Here is a 12,500-nt window from a genome sequence, read left to right as displayed (position 1 = left end):
AAAACTTATAGTGAGAGAACTCAAAACTTATTGAGAAGGAACTCAAAATGTATTGTGAAGGAACTCAAAACTTATTGTGAAGGAACTCAAAACTTATTGAGAGGGAACACAAAACTTATTGTGAGGGAACACAAAACTTATTGTGAAGGAACTCAAAACGTATTGTGAAGGAACTCAAAACGTATTGTGAAGGAACTCAAAACTTATTGTGAAGGAACTCAAAACTTATTGAGAAGGAACTCAAAACGTATTGTGAAGGAACTCAAAACTTATTGAGAAGGAACTCAAAACTTATTGTGAGGGAACACAAAACTTATTGTGATTGAACGCAAAACTTATTGTGAGGGAACTCAAAACTTATTGTGAGGGAACTCAAAACTTATTGAGAAGGAACTCAAAACTTATTGAGAAGGAACTCAAAACCTATTGTGAGGGAACACAAAACTTATTGTGATTGAACGCAAAACTTATTGTGAGGGAACTCAAAACTTATTGTGAGGGAACTCAAAACTTATTGTGAAGGAACTCAAAACTTATTGTGAGGGAACTCAAAACTTATTGTGAGGGAACTCAAAACTTATTGAGAAGGAACTCAAAACCTATTGTGAAGGAACACAAAACTTATTGTGAAGGAACTCAAAACTTATTGTGAGGGAACGCAAAACTTATTGTGAGGGAACTCAAAACTTATTGTGAGGGAACTCAAAACTTATTGTGAAGGAACTCAAAACTTATTGTGAGGGAACTCAAAACTTATTGAGAAGGAACTCAAAACCTATTGTGAAGGAACACAAAACTTATTGTGAAGGAACTCAAAACTTATTGTGAGGGAACTCAAAACTTATTGTGAAGGAACTCAAAACTTATTGAGAAGGAACTCAAAACTTATTGTGAGGGAACTCAAAACTTATTGAGAAGGAACTCAAAACCTATTGTGAAGGAACACAAAACTTATTGTGAAGGAACTCAAAACTTATTGTGAGGGAACTCAAAACTTATTGTGAAGGAACTCAAAACTTATTGAGAAGGAACTCAAAACCTATTGTGAAGGAACACAAAACTTATTGTGAAGGAACTCAAAACTTATTGTGAAGGAACTCAAAACTTATTGAGAGGGAACACAAAACTTATTGTGAGGGAACTCAAAACTTATTGAGAGGGAACACAAAACTTATTGAGAGGGAACACAAAACTTATTGTGAGGGAACACAAAACTTATTGAGAGGGAACACAAAACTTATTGTGAGGGAACACAAAACTTATTGTGAAGGAACTCAAAACTTATTGAGAGGGAACACAAAACTTATTGTGAGGGAACTCAAAACTTATTGAGAGGGAACACAAAACTTATTGAGAGGGAACACAAAACTTATTGTGAGGGAACACAAAACTTATTGTGAGGGAACACAAAACTTATTGTGAGGGAACACAAAACTTATTGTGAAGGAACTCAAAACTTATTGAGTGGAACACAAAACTTATTGAGAGGGAACACAAAACTTATTGTGAGGGAACTCAAAACTTATTGTGAAGGAACTCAAAACTTATTGAGTGGAACACAAAACTTATTGAGAGGGAACACAAAACTTATTGTGAGGGAACTCAAAACTTATTGAGAGGGAACACAAAACTTATTGAGAGGGAACACAAAACTTATTGTGAGGGAACACAAAACTTATTGAGAGGGAACACAAAACTTATTGTGAGGGAACATAAAACTTATTGTGAAGGAACTCAAAACTTATTGAGTGGAACACAAAACTTATTGAGAGGGAACACAAAACTTATTGTGATTGAACGCAAAACTTATTGTGATTGAACGCAAAACTTATTGTGAGGGAACTCAAAACTTATTGTGAGGGAACTCAAAACTTATGTGAAGGAACTCAAAACTTATTGTGAGGGAACTCAAAACTTATTGAGAAGGAACTCAAAACTTATTGAGAAGGAACTCAAAACCTATTGTGAAGGAACACAAAACTTATTGTGAAGGAACTCAAAACTTATTGTGAGGGAACTCAAAACTTATTGTGAAGGAACTCAAAACTTATTGAGAAGGAACTCAAAACCTATTGTGAAGGAACACAAAACTTATTGTGAAGGAACTCAAAACTTATTGTGAGGGAACTCAAAACTTATTGAGAGGGAACACAAAACTTATTGAGAGGGAACACAAAACTTATTGAGTGGAACACAAAACTTATTGAGAGGGAACACAAAACTTATTGTGAGGGAACACAAAACTTATTGTGAAGGAACTCAAAACTTATTGAGTGGAACACAAAACTTATTGAGAGGGAACACAAAACTTATTGTGAGGGAACTCAAAACTTATTGAGAGGGAACACAAAACTTATTGAGAGGGAACACAAAACTTATTGTGAGGGAACACAAAACTTATTGAGAGGGAACACAAAACTTATTGTGAGGGAACACAAAACTTATTGTGAAGGAACTCAAAACTTATTGAGTGGAACACAAAACTTATTGAGAGGGAACTCAAAACTTATTGAGAGGGAACACAAAACTTATTGAGAGGGAACACAAAACTTATTGTGAGGGAACACAAAAATTATTGTGAGGGAACACAAAACTTATTGAGAGGGAACGCAAAACTTATTGAGAGGGAACGCAAAACTTATTGAGAAGGAACGCAAAACTTATTGTGAGGGAACGCAAAACTATTTCAAAACATAAATTCCCTCCCTAAGGGGCTCTGTACAATCCAGTTTTCTGTGATATGGTCCTGTTTAAATATCAAAGTGACACAAGTAAAAATGCGAGACAAATCGAGTTGCCCCTTCACCAGTACAGGCACCAAAAGACATCTTACATAACACTTGGAAAAAACACACAAGAGTCTACATAAGACCTGTTCTTCACAACTCCAAATAGACAACAACAGTGAAAGAGAGAGAGTAGGACAGGGTGTTTTGTCCCTGGGGAACGTTTGAATACTTGGTTGCTGTCGCTTTGTGAACGGCAAAGTAGAAAGAAAGAATCTGCAGTTTCTTCAAGCTGAAACATTGGAACAATGTGAGCTGCATTTATAATAGAAATCACTTTGAATACAGCAGGAACACTGAAGTGCTGCCACACGCACACGAAAGTCAAACAAACACATACTCTTACACACAATGGTCTTTCGTGTTCACTCTCTATAGTGACCGAGTTACACCCTTTATCTGGTCATTGTTACTCTTGGGAGACTCACATCTGTACACACACACACACACACACACACACACACACACACACACACACACACACACACACACACACACACACACACACACACACACACACACACACAAATAACTGTGTACTGTGACAGAAGGGTAATAAAATGGAGTCCTGGCCAGCTTTACCCTTTGCACCACCCCACTGTTCCTATGGTGACCGGTGACAAATTACTGCCGATGCCCTCTGCCAGTCAAGACACAAATAGAGACACTTTAAAGGACTGTTCAGTGTTCAGTCCAAGTTAAGCGCAATTGACACCATTTGTGGAATAATGTTGATAACCACGAAAAATTATTCCCTGAAATGTTTTCCGAGTCGTACCTCGAAAGTGCAAGTGGAAATCTTCCTTGATTATTTACTCTAAGAAGATCTAAGTAGAGCAACATGCCATGAGCTTTCGCTGAAACCAGCATTTACGCAACATAAAAGACTGTACATGACAATCAAACTTCTCCAGAGCAAAATGAATCACTTCCAAAAATATCATCAGAGGCATTGCTGAAAGAGTTTACGTCATGAGATTAAAATAAAGGGATTATAAAAGGGAGGGGTAAACAATAATCAGAGCTCTGTTCTAAGACTTCCTGTAGGCATGGTACGCTTTTGACGAGGGGCGGAGAGAGAGACAGCAGAATTGTGTCTCACTGCCATATGTTGTTCAGCAGAGTATTAAATCCGTACAGTGATTATCATGCCATTAAAAGGCACAGTATACATGCAAAAGAAACACACACCGGTTGTATTCAGACCGATAGTCTTTCTTTCACACAAGCACACTATCTATAATTTTTCTATCATGGTGGGCACTTTCCATGGACTTCTGTTGTTTTTATACAGAACTAATCATATGTTTTATCCCCTAACATACCCATAAATCCCACAGAAAGCTTTTAGCATTTTTCGATTTTCATTAAGACATTCTTTAGTATGTTTATGAAGCCGTTTTCCTTATAGGACCCTTGGATAGTCCCCAAAATGTAGGTGATTTCAACCTGAATCCCACACACAAACACAGATGAATGTGATAAAGATGTGATAAGTGATTAAGATCACTTTTTATATCCTCATTTTGACTCCTGCGCAAGTCAAAATAATGTAAACAAAGTAATGTATGTCTAAAGTGAATGTAAACAAAAAGAGCAGAATTGTAGCGAAATGTCAGAGTTGAAGTAAAAAGCAGCTAATTGACCTGCCGCTGTCTAGTGTGTCGTTAATATTAATCAAACAACAATAACAAAAATACAGTTGCAAGCAGCAGTTAACGGGATTCATGCATAAAAGATTTAACATGTAAAATATATTAAGTATTAATTACACAGTCCGTTAGCTCCTAAAACAGAGATAAATTGCTAACTATCAGGTTAGGTATTGCCGGTCCTTCTCTCCCCCGCTGCAAACGGGACTCAAACCGACGTCTCCGGCGTGGGAGGTGGGTGCGCTAACGAGGATGCTAAAGGCTACAGCCTCTAGCGTCAGTCGCTAGTGCATCTCTTCAGGTCAGGAGAGTGAGGTTTACACACTGCACAGCTATCTACCAGCTGGCTCCCGTTACACTCACCCCCCTAAACCTCACTCCCATCCGGGTCACGGCACCAATATTTCCAGTCCTTCTTGCCCCCGCTGCGAACGAGATTCGAACCGATGTCTCCGGCATGGGAGGCGGGTGCGCTAACGAGGATGCTAAAGGCTACAGCCTCTAGCGTCAGTCACTAGTGCACCTCTTCAGGTCAGGAGAGTGAGGTTTACACACTGCACAGCTATCTACCAGCTGGCTCCCGTTACATAGACGGCACAACAGAGACACGACATTGTTTACATTCTTGACTGTTTTAGCGCCACCAAGTGGCAGAGGTGTTCATTTTTTTATGTGTCCTCAAATTGACCTCCTACATAAGTGTCCAAAGTTTGGTGAAAATATCTCATTCCGTTCAAGAGTTATATCCATTTAAGGAAAATTGGCCACGCCCACTTCGTACGTCTTAGCGTACCGTTGTGAAGGTGAATTGAAAGTTCAAACATTTTTATATACAAAAATATGATATTGGGACTCTAGAGGCCTACCACCTTTCATTCCGATCTGCATTTTTTTACCCCCTTCTAATAGCTGCTGAAATTTGATTGGCCGATGGGGGCCATGTTTTTCAAGATATGTGACTGTCCACATAGACCTTGCTGGCACCTTGGACAAAGACTCTGCATGCACAATTTTGAGTCGATAGGACCATTGATTCCATAGTTAGAGCCATTTTTACATTCGTCATTGGTATGGCGCCACCAAGTGGCAGAGGTGCACAATTTATTTAATGTGCCATCAGATTGACCTTCTATATAAGTGTCCCAAGTTGGTGACAATATCTCATTCCGTTCAAGAGTTATATCCATTTAAGGAAAAGTGGCCACGCCCACTTCGTATGTTTTAGCGTACCATTGTGACGAAGTTCAAACTTTGAATTGAAAGTTCAAACTCTTTATGATAATTATTGAATATTGGGACTCTTTCTGCATCAATGGTTCCGATCCGGCAAACAGACAAGGACCAGTTGCAAAAATGGCAGAAATATTTCTAAATAGGAGTCTTGAGTCTGCGACGTATGTTTAAAGAGTAACTGGTGTTGATATAAAGCCCCCCACAGGCCGATCGGGACGATTCCATGCGCCTGAGTAGCGAGCAACAGTACTACCATCCCACCCACTTGATGCCATTAAAAACTTCAAACGTTGTATCTTTGTTCTATTGTTTTATTTGTTCTATTACTTGTTATTTGTTTCATTGTTGCCATTTTATTAGTGACTGTTGGATAAATTAGAATGTTCATTCAAATTCGAATTTTGTTGTATCGAAATTGGTATTGAAAATTCCGTCAATAATCACATGTATAGTGTAACTGAAATATACAATGTTACCATTATACCATACTCGTATTCCAATTTACATGGTACTTCAAAGAAATCGATGAAAGTGCCATGGTACAATGTCCAAGCAACAAGGTAGCACCATGGTATATTTGGGTACTTTCTTGTTAGTGTGAGGAAGAGATAGAGAGAATTTCATTTGACTTACAAACACGTCCATTAGCATGTGTTCCAGTGTTGTTTCCAGGTCCTCAAGTCGTGCCGCCAACGTCATGGTGCCTTACGTACTTCAACCAAAACACTTAACTCAACATAAACATTTGGACCTCAATCCAGCTTTCAAGTAAGGTTTACCGAGGTTTATGCACCACCGTCAGATTACACATCCACTTTCCTGAAGTTCTAATATCCATACTAACAAGAACGTTGACACTTCTCTATCCAGTGTCCCTACCGAGTGTCCAAATCCTTTAGGATAAGCTCACCATCCTTCCATTCTCTTTTTCTCCCGATCAAACTCTCTCCAATGCTTTGTTGTTATTAACATTCCTTGGCTTTTCTCCCCAAACGTCTGTTCGATTGCTTGATTGGGCTACAGATACAGATATCTGGATCACAGAGGACTACAGCCAACACAATGTCCCCAAAAGTCCGTTCCTGGTCCAGCATATGTTAGATTAGCATCTCAACTCGACCTGTATGTCTTTGGGTCAATCTGTGAAGACTCTGCACCGTCTGAAAACCATCTACACTTTAACACAACTGTATTCTTCAAGCCGTACACAGGATATCACTGAGACAAGAAACTGTGCTGAATCCCTTCATAACTTCATTACTGTGGATGACTGTCTATGAGTGTGTCCGCCTCTTCCTGGAGGCAGTGGACCCACAGTAGATCCCTTTATGTAGTGGACCCCATGAGGATGAGGAGGACCAGAGTCTGTATCTAATGCCTGACTCATTCACATGAACCCTCTGATCAATGCGGCTTTGTGTTGCCCATTAATGAAGAGCCAAGAATGTCCCTATGATGCCACAGCCACAAAACATGGCAATGTGCCGAGCCACTTCAAACTTATGTAAGAGTGGGTTGTTGGGTGGCTGCTTCGATGTTTATGGCTAATTATGTGTGGCGTGCAAAGCGATGTGATCAGTCGTCTCAACAGAGTGCAATAGTCTGGTTCCGATTTTAGGAGTGAATGCACTTAGCTGCATAGGAAGCTATAGGATGCTCCCTTGCAATGGATGGGTGAATGGATGAACAGTTTTTCTAATCAAACGAAACTTAACGTTTCTTACCAGAGGCACTTTTGTTGGTTCTGCGCCCATAGATGTGCTTCTTGGAAATCAACGTCATGTTGTTGTGTCACCTGACTTGGTGCCAGAAGTTTAACCCTTTAATTATAGTCTAGACATTTACATTTACATTTATGCATTTGGCAGATGCTTTTATCCAAAGCGACTTACAGTGCACTTATTACAGGGACAATCCACCCGGAGCAACCTGGAGTTAAGTGCCTTACTCAAGGACACAATGGTGGTGGCTGTGGGGATTGAACCAGCAACCTTCTGATTACCAGTTATATGCTTTAGCCCACTACGCCACAGTATTCAGTTATGTGTTGCGTATAGCGAAGCCAAAATATAACATCTACACATGTGTTAATGGATGGTATATGCTTCTGTTGAAGTTATTTAAACTTTGTAAAAAAATTTTTCCATTCAAATAAAATGTATTCAAGTGCAAAATTGATTTTCGTTTGCTCAAAATATCATCTTGCATGTGCAGCAAATTTTTTTGCACTCCAAATATCACTGGGTGCATGCAAAATAACTTTTTGTGTGCTCAAAATATTATCTTGTGCATGCAGAATATGTTTTGCACTCAAAATGTTATCTTGTGCATGCAGCACATTTTTTTGCACTCCAAATATCACCGGGTGCATGCAAAATAATTTTTTGTGTGCTAAAAATTGTATCTTGTGCATGCAAAACATTTTATATGCACTCAAAATATCATCATGCATGTGCAAAATACATTTTGTGCACTCAAAATATCGTCTTGCGCATGCAAAACAATTTTTGTTGCGCTTAAAATTTCATCTTGTGTGTTCAGAAATGTTTTTATGCACTCAAAATATCATATTGTGCAGTGCAAATAACTTTTTGTGTGCTCCAAATTTCATCTTGCAATATCATTTTGCACGTGCAGAATTGTGGCACATATTTAACTCCATAATTCAGGTGCCAGTATTGCTGCAGTAAATCACAGCACAATCAGTGTGTGCAAATCATTCTTAGTGTGTGTGTGAGAGAGAGAGAGAGAGAGAGAGAGAGAGAGAGAGAGAGAGAGAGAGAGAGAGAGAGAGAGAGAAATAAGAGTGCAATTATAAACAGAAGGATGTGAATATTTGAGTCATAGTTTAAAATTTAGCCAGCACTGCAAAGAAAACGTAGACACTTACGGATTTTAACAGCTGTGGGCTAATCAAACAGGCCTAATCCTGTGACAGTTTGTGTGTGTGTAATGCAAACGTGTGCCTAATCCTGTGACAGTGTGTGTGTGTGTGTGTGTGTGTGTGTGTGTGTGTTTGTGTGTGTGTGTGTGTTTCCCAAGCTCACTTTTTGCAAATACATAACTACGAAGCGCTACCATATGCTGATTCAATGATCAAACACGCAATTCATGCACGCTTCACTCTGCCAGAAATGTATTTAAAGCTATTTTGGCATAATGAAATAGGCTATGAGGTCCTTTTTATAGAGTTAAATACCATGGAAACATATTTCCTCACATTTCCAAATACCATGGAAACTTATTTCCTCACATTTCCAAATACCATGGAAACTTATTTCCTCGTTGATTTAAAAATCACATTGGCACGTTTACATCTAAAAACATAAAACATTGTTCGCTATTAAACCTGCTCTTTGGAAAGACTGAGACATCCTGTGTGTGCCCCATAAAACCAATTGACTTCATATAAATTATGAATAATGCAAAATTGCACATAGCAACAGGCCAGCAAAGAATTTTGCCAGAATGAGAGAAAATATCATTGTACTGGCATAACAGGGATTCCTGCAACACTTTTCAGCGCCACTACAAAAGAATGATACCCATGTTGTGAGCTTGCAGTCTGAATTGAACGTGATGAGATTAAAGAGTGTGTGCCGTGTAATAACACAAAAACAACATGTCTATCTATTGCACTGTGTAGGGCTAGATGTATCATGGAATGTTAAATCCATCAAATTGGGTTCAGAATGTTCCAACCAGTGGTGATAGTCCTCCATATTTGGGCAGAGAATCATGCGATCAACCACTGTCATTACATATGGCCACCAGGAGATGGCGCCAAGTACATGACACAAACTCGATGACTCAGATGGCACAGAATGAAACTCAATCTGTGAAATATAATAGCTAATTCTTTAAAATCATGTCTGCATGCCGTGCAAACCTTTAGTAATTGTTGCGTTTGCATTTGTAATTATGTTTTATTTGTTTGGAGCAAGTGTGCCGCACAAGCCCTCAAAAGTGAAGCCAAAACGTCTCGATCGCCCCCTGGTGTCTGGTCCTAGTATAGGTCATAAACCCCGCCTCCCCATGTTATTCAACGGGACGTGAGACCAACTAAACAATTAAATTACACTTCACATATCTTTTTTCCAAAGATAGTTTCTGTCATTTACTGTCGTTTCTATCACGTTGATGTCATTTCAAGTGTTTGTTTTCAAAATAAGTTTGTTTTTAGTTATTTGATGCTATAAAAACGCTGCTGTGACATCATGATTGACAGCTGTGATTGACAGGTTCTCTGAGCGAAGTAGTCACTGAAGCACCAACTGACTTTTTAGTATCTTTAGTATCTTCGGAGGACTGAGGAGATTGGAGCTTTAAATGTAATATCTAAATTTCAATAATTAATTATTTCACACCATCATAAGTCAAAAGTCAAAAGTGCAGGGGCGTGTGCTTGCGACTGATTCAGCGAGAGTGAGGGCGGGGCCTTGATTTCGCGGCTTTACTTCCTGCTCACTACTGCGCAGGTCTGGTCCCGAAATCGCAACTGCGCAGACTCAAGTCCCAAGATGTCAGCGCCATATCGGGACACTGGCGGCTTCAGTTCTCACCAATGGAAAAGAGCGAAGGGGCGTCGGCCATCTTTTTTTACAGTCTGTGGTTTGGAGAGGCTTTGGACACTTGGAGACGTTTTTAGACACTATGATCAATTATTTATGTAATGTTCTAACGTTTGATTGCGTGAAGTTAGCTACAGATCTATTTTTGCAATATACGTTTTGCTATTTAATCTATTTAATATAATATAATATAATGGGGAGCTGAATTCTGTAGGAAACACTGAGGCATTTATAACCATGGCTCAATGCCCACAGTCCAATCCCATTATAAGGGGCACTGCCAGCTGTAGACTAATCTACTGATCTCTCTTCTGTACAGATGGTGGTACGGTTCATTGTGTTGGTGTATTTATGTGAAGGAGAGGAGCTTTTGGGTCACTTTCAGACCTGTAACCAGCCTGATCTCATAAAAATGATGTGACTGTGGCAGCATTTTTGCTAAATGATATTACATGGTTCATTACATGAATCACAGCAGTTCTGTGCTGAAATGTCCACTGTGTGGCGCTAAAAGCGAGTTAAATGTTCTCCCTGCTCCTTTACATCACAAGTGTACTGCTCAATCAGTTGAGCTACCGTACAGTTTGATCACACTCGAACAAGCTTGTAAATGTCCTCCATATTTGGGCAGAGAATCATGTGAACAACCACTGTTATTACATATGGCCACCAGGAGATGGCGCCAAGTACATGACACAAACTCGATGACTCAGATGGCACAGAATGAATCTCAACCTGTGAAATCTAATTTCACAGTTGATTATGTAACGCAAACATTAAAATGAGTCATGCACTGTAGTAAAAGAGTTTAGATGTCATAAGATAGCATGGTGTGATAAACAGGGCGAAAAATCAGTGTTTGTAAACTGATTTTTTACTCGCGATTTGTGTGGAAGTAAATAAAAGTAATTGTTATTGTAGCGCCTCAAGTCTTCATTTCATCAGGAAACTGCCACGATACGTCAACGAGCTATGCAAAAATCATTTTGCAAAAATGTTGGTATATTAATGTGATTCTATGAAACCAGGTTGCCTGGAACAGTCATTGTGACATCACATTATGACCTCCCATACAAACAAAAGATTGTGATATGACCACATGTTGCATTTTAAATTTAGAAAGTGGCGTCTTGTTATCATCTTGGAAATAAAATTTCCATGCATTGCATTGTGGGATGCAGTATTCAGCGCATTAAGTTCTGTGTGTACTCCATATTGAATATTTGCATTTTGTGCACACTATAAAGTACATACTATATACTTCAGATAAAGTAAGAGTAGTATGGTAGTTTGCTATTCCAAACTTCACACACAGACACACAGACACAAAGATCCCCCATTTAGCCTTAACAGACTGTAGGGGCAAGTGCTGTTAGCGAGCACCTATGAAGGCCAGAACGGTACACGAGGGGGTGGGTGGCCAGCACCACGCCCGACCACCTTTGTCTCCCCAGTGGCGATGTCTTACACACCGCACCAGGTACTCATTTTAGGCTGAGTTGGCAGGTTCGTAGCGCAGCGCACTAACCTCTACACTACCACTCCCCACACACACACACACACGCATGCACTGCACGCACACACACACACACACACACACATGTTGTGTTTCCATGTTTTATGGAGACTTTCCATAGACATAATGGTTTTTATACTGTACAAACTTTATATTCTATCCCCTAAACCTAACCCTACCCCTAAACCTAACCCTCACAGAAAACTTTCTGCATTTTTACATTTTCAAAAAACATAATTTAGTATGATTTATAAGCTGTTTTCCTCATGGGGACCGACAAAATGTCCCCACAAGGTCAAACATTTCGGGTTTTACTATCCTTATGGGGACATTTGGTCCCCACAAAGTGATAAATACACGCTCACACACACACACAGACACACACACACACACACACACTGACACACACATACTGACACACACACACACACACACACACACACACACACACTGACACACTCACACACACTGACAAACACACACAGACACACTGACACCCACACGGACACACACACACACACTGACACACACATACTGACACAGACACACACACACACACACACACTGACACACACATACTGACACAGACACACACACACACTGACACATAAACACTGACAAACACACACTGACACACACACACACACACACACTGACACACACACACACTCACACACACTGACAAACACACACAGACACACTGACACCCACACTGACACACACACACACACACTGACACACA

General features: G+C 39.6%; 1 protein-coding gene across 2 annotated transcripts in view; it reads right to left on the bottom strand.

Moving 5' to 3' along the window:
• The window catches only part of frmd4a (FERM domain containing 4A), a 193,636-nt gene that overhangs the window by 138,340 nt on the left and 42,796 nt on the right, over positions 1-12,500 (bottom strand). Inside the window, exon 1 of one of the 2 annotated variants that reach the window (XM_052151835.1) lies at positions 6,305-6,421. The exons of the other annotated variant lie outside the window; for it this stretch is intronic. Coding sequence (XP_052007795.1) covers positions 6,305-6,370 — 66 coding nt within the window. The 5' untranslated portion in view covers positions 6,371-6,421. Of the gene's footprint in view, positions 1-6,304; positions 6,422-12,500 lie in introns of those variants that run through there. 2 annotated transcript variants of the gene reach the window in all.

This window comes from Xyrauchen texanus, chromosome 21 (genome assembly GCF_025860055.1).
Source record: "Xyrauchen texanus isolate HMW12.3.18 chromosome 21, RBS_HiC_50CHRs, whole genome shotgun sequence".
Lineage (NCBI taxonomy): Eukaryota > Metazoa > Chordata > Actinopteri > Cypriniformes > Catostomidae > Xyrauchen > Xyrauchen texanus.
Note: the sequence above shows the minus strand (reverse complement) of the source record. Positions and strands in the feature narration are given on the sequence as shown.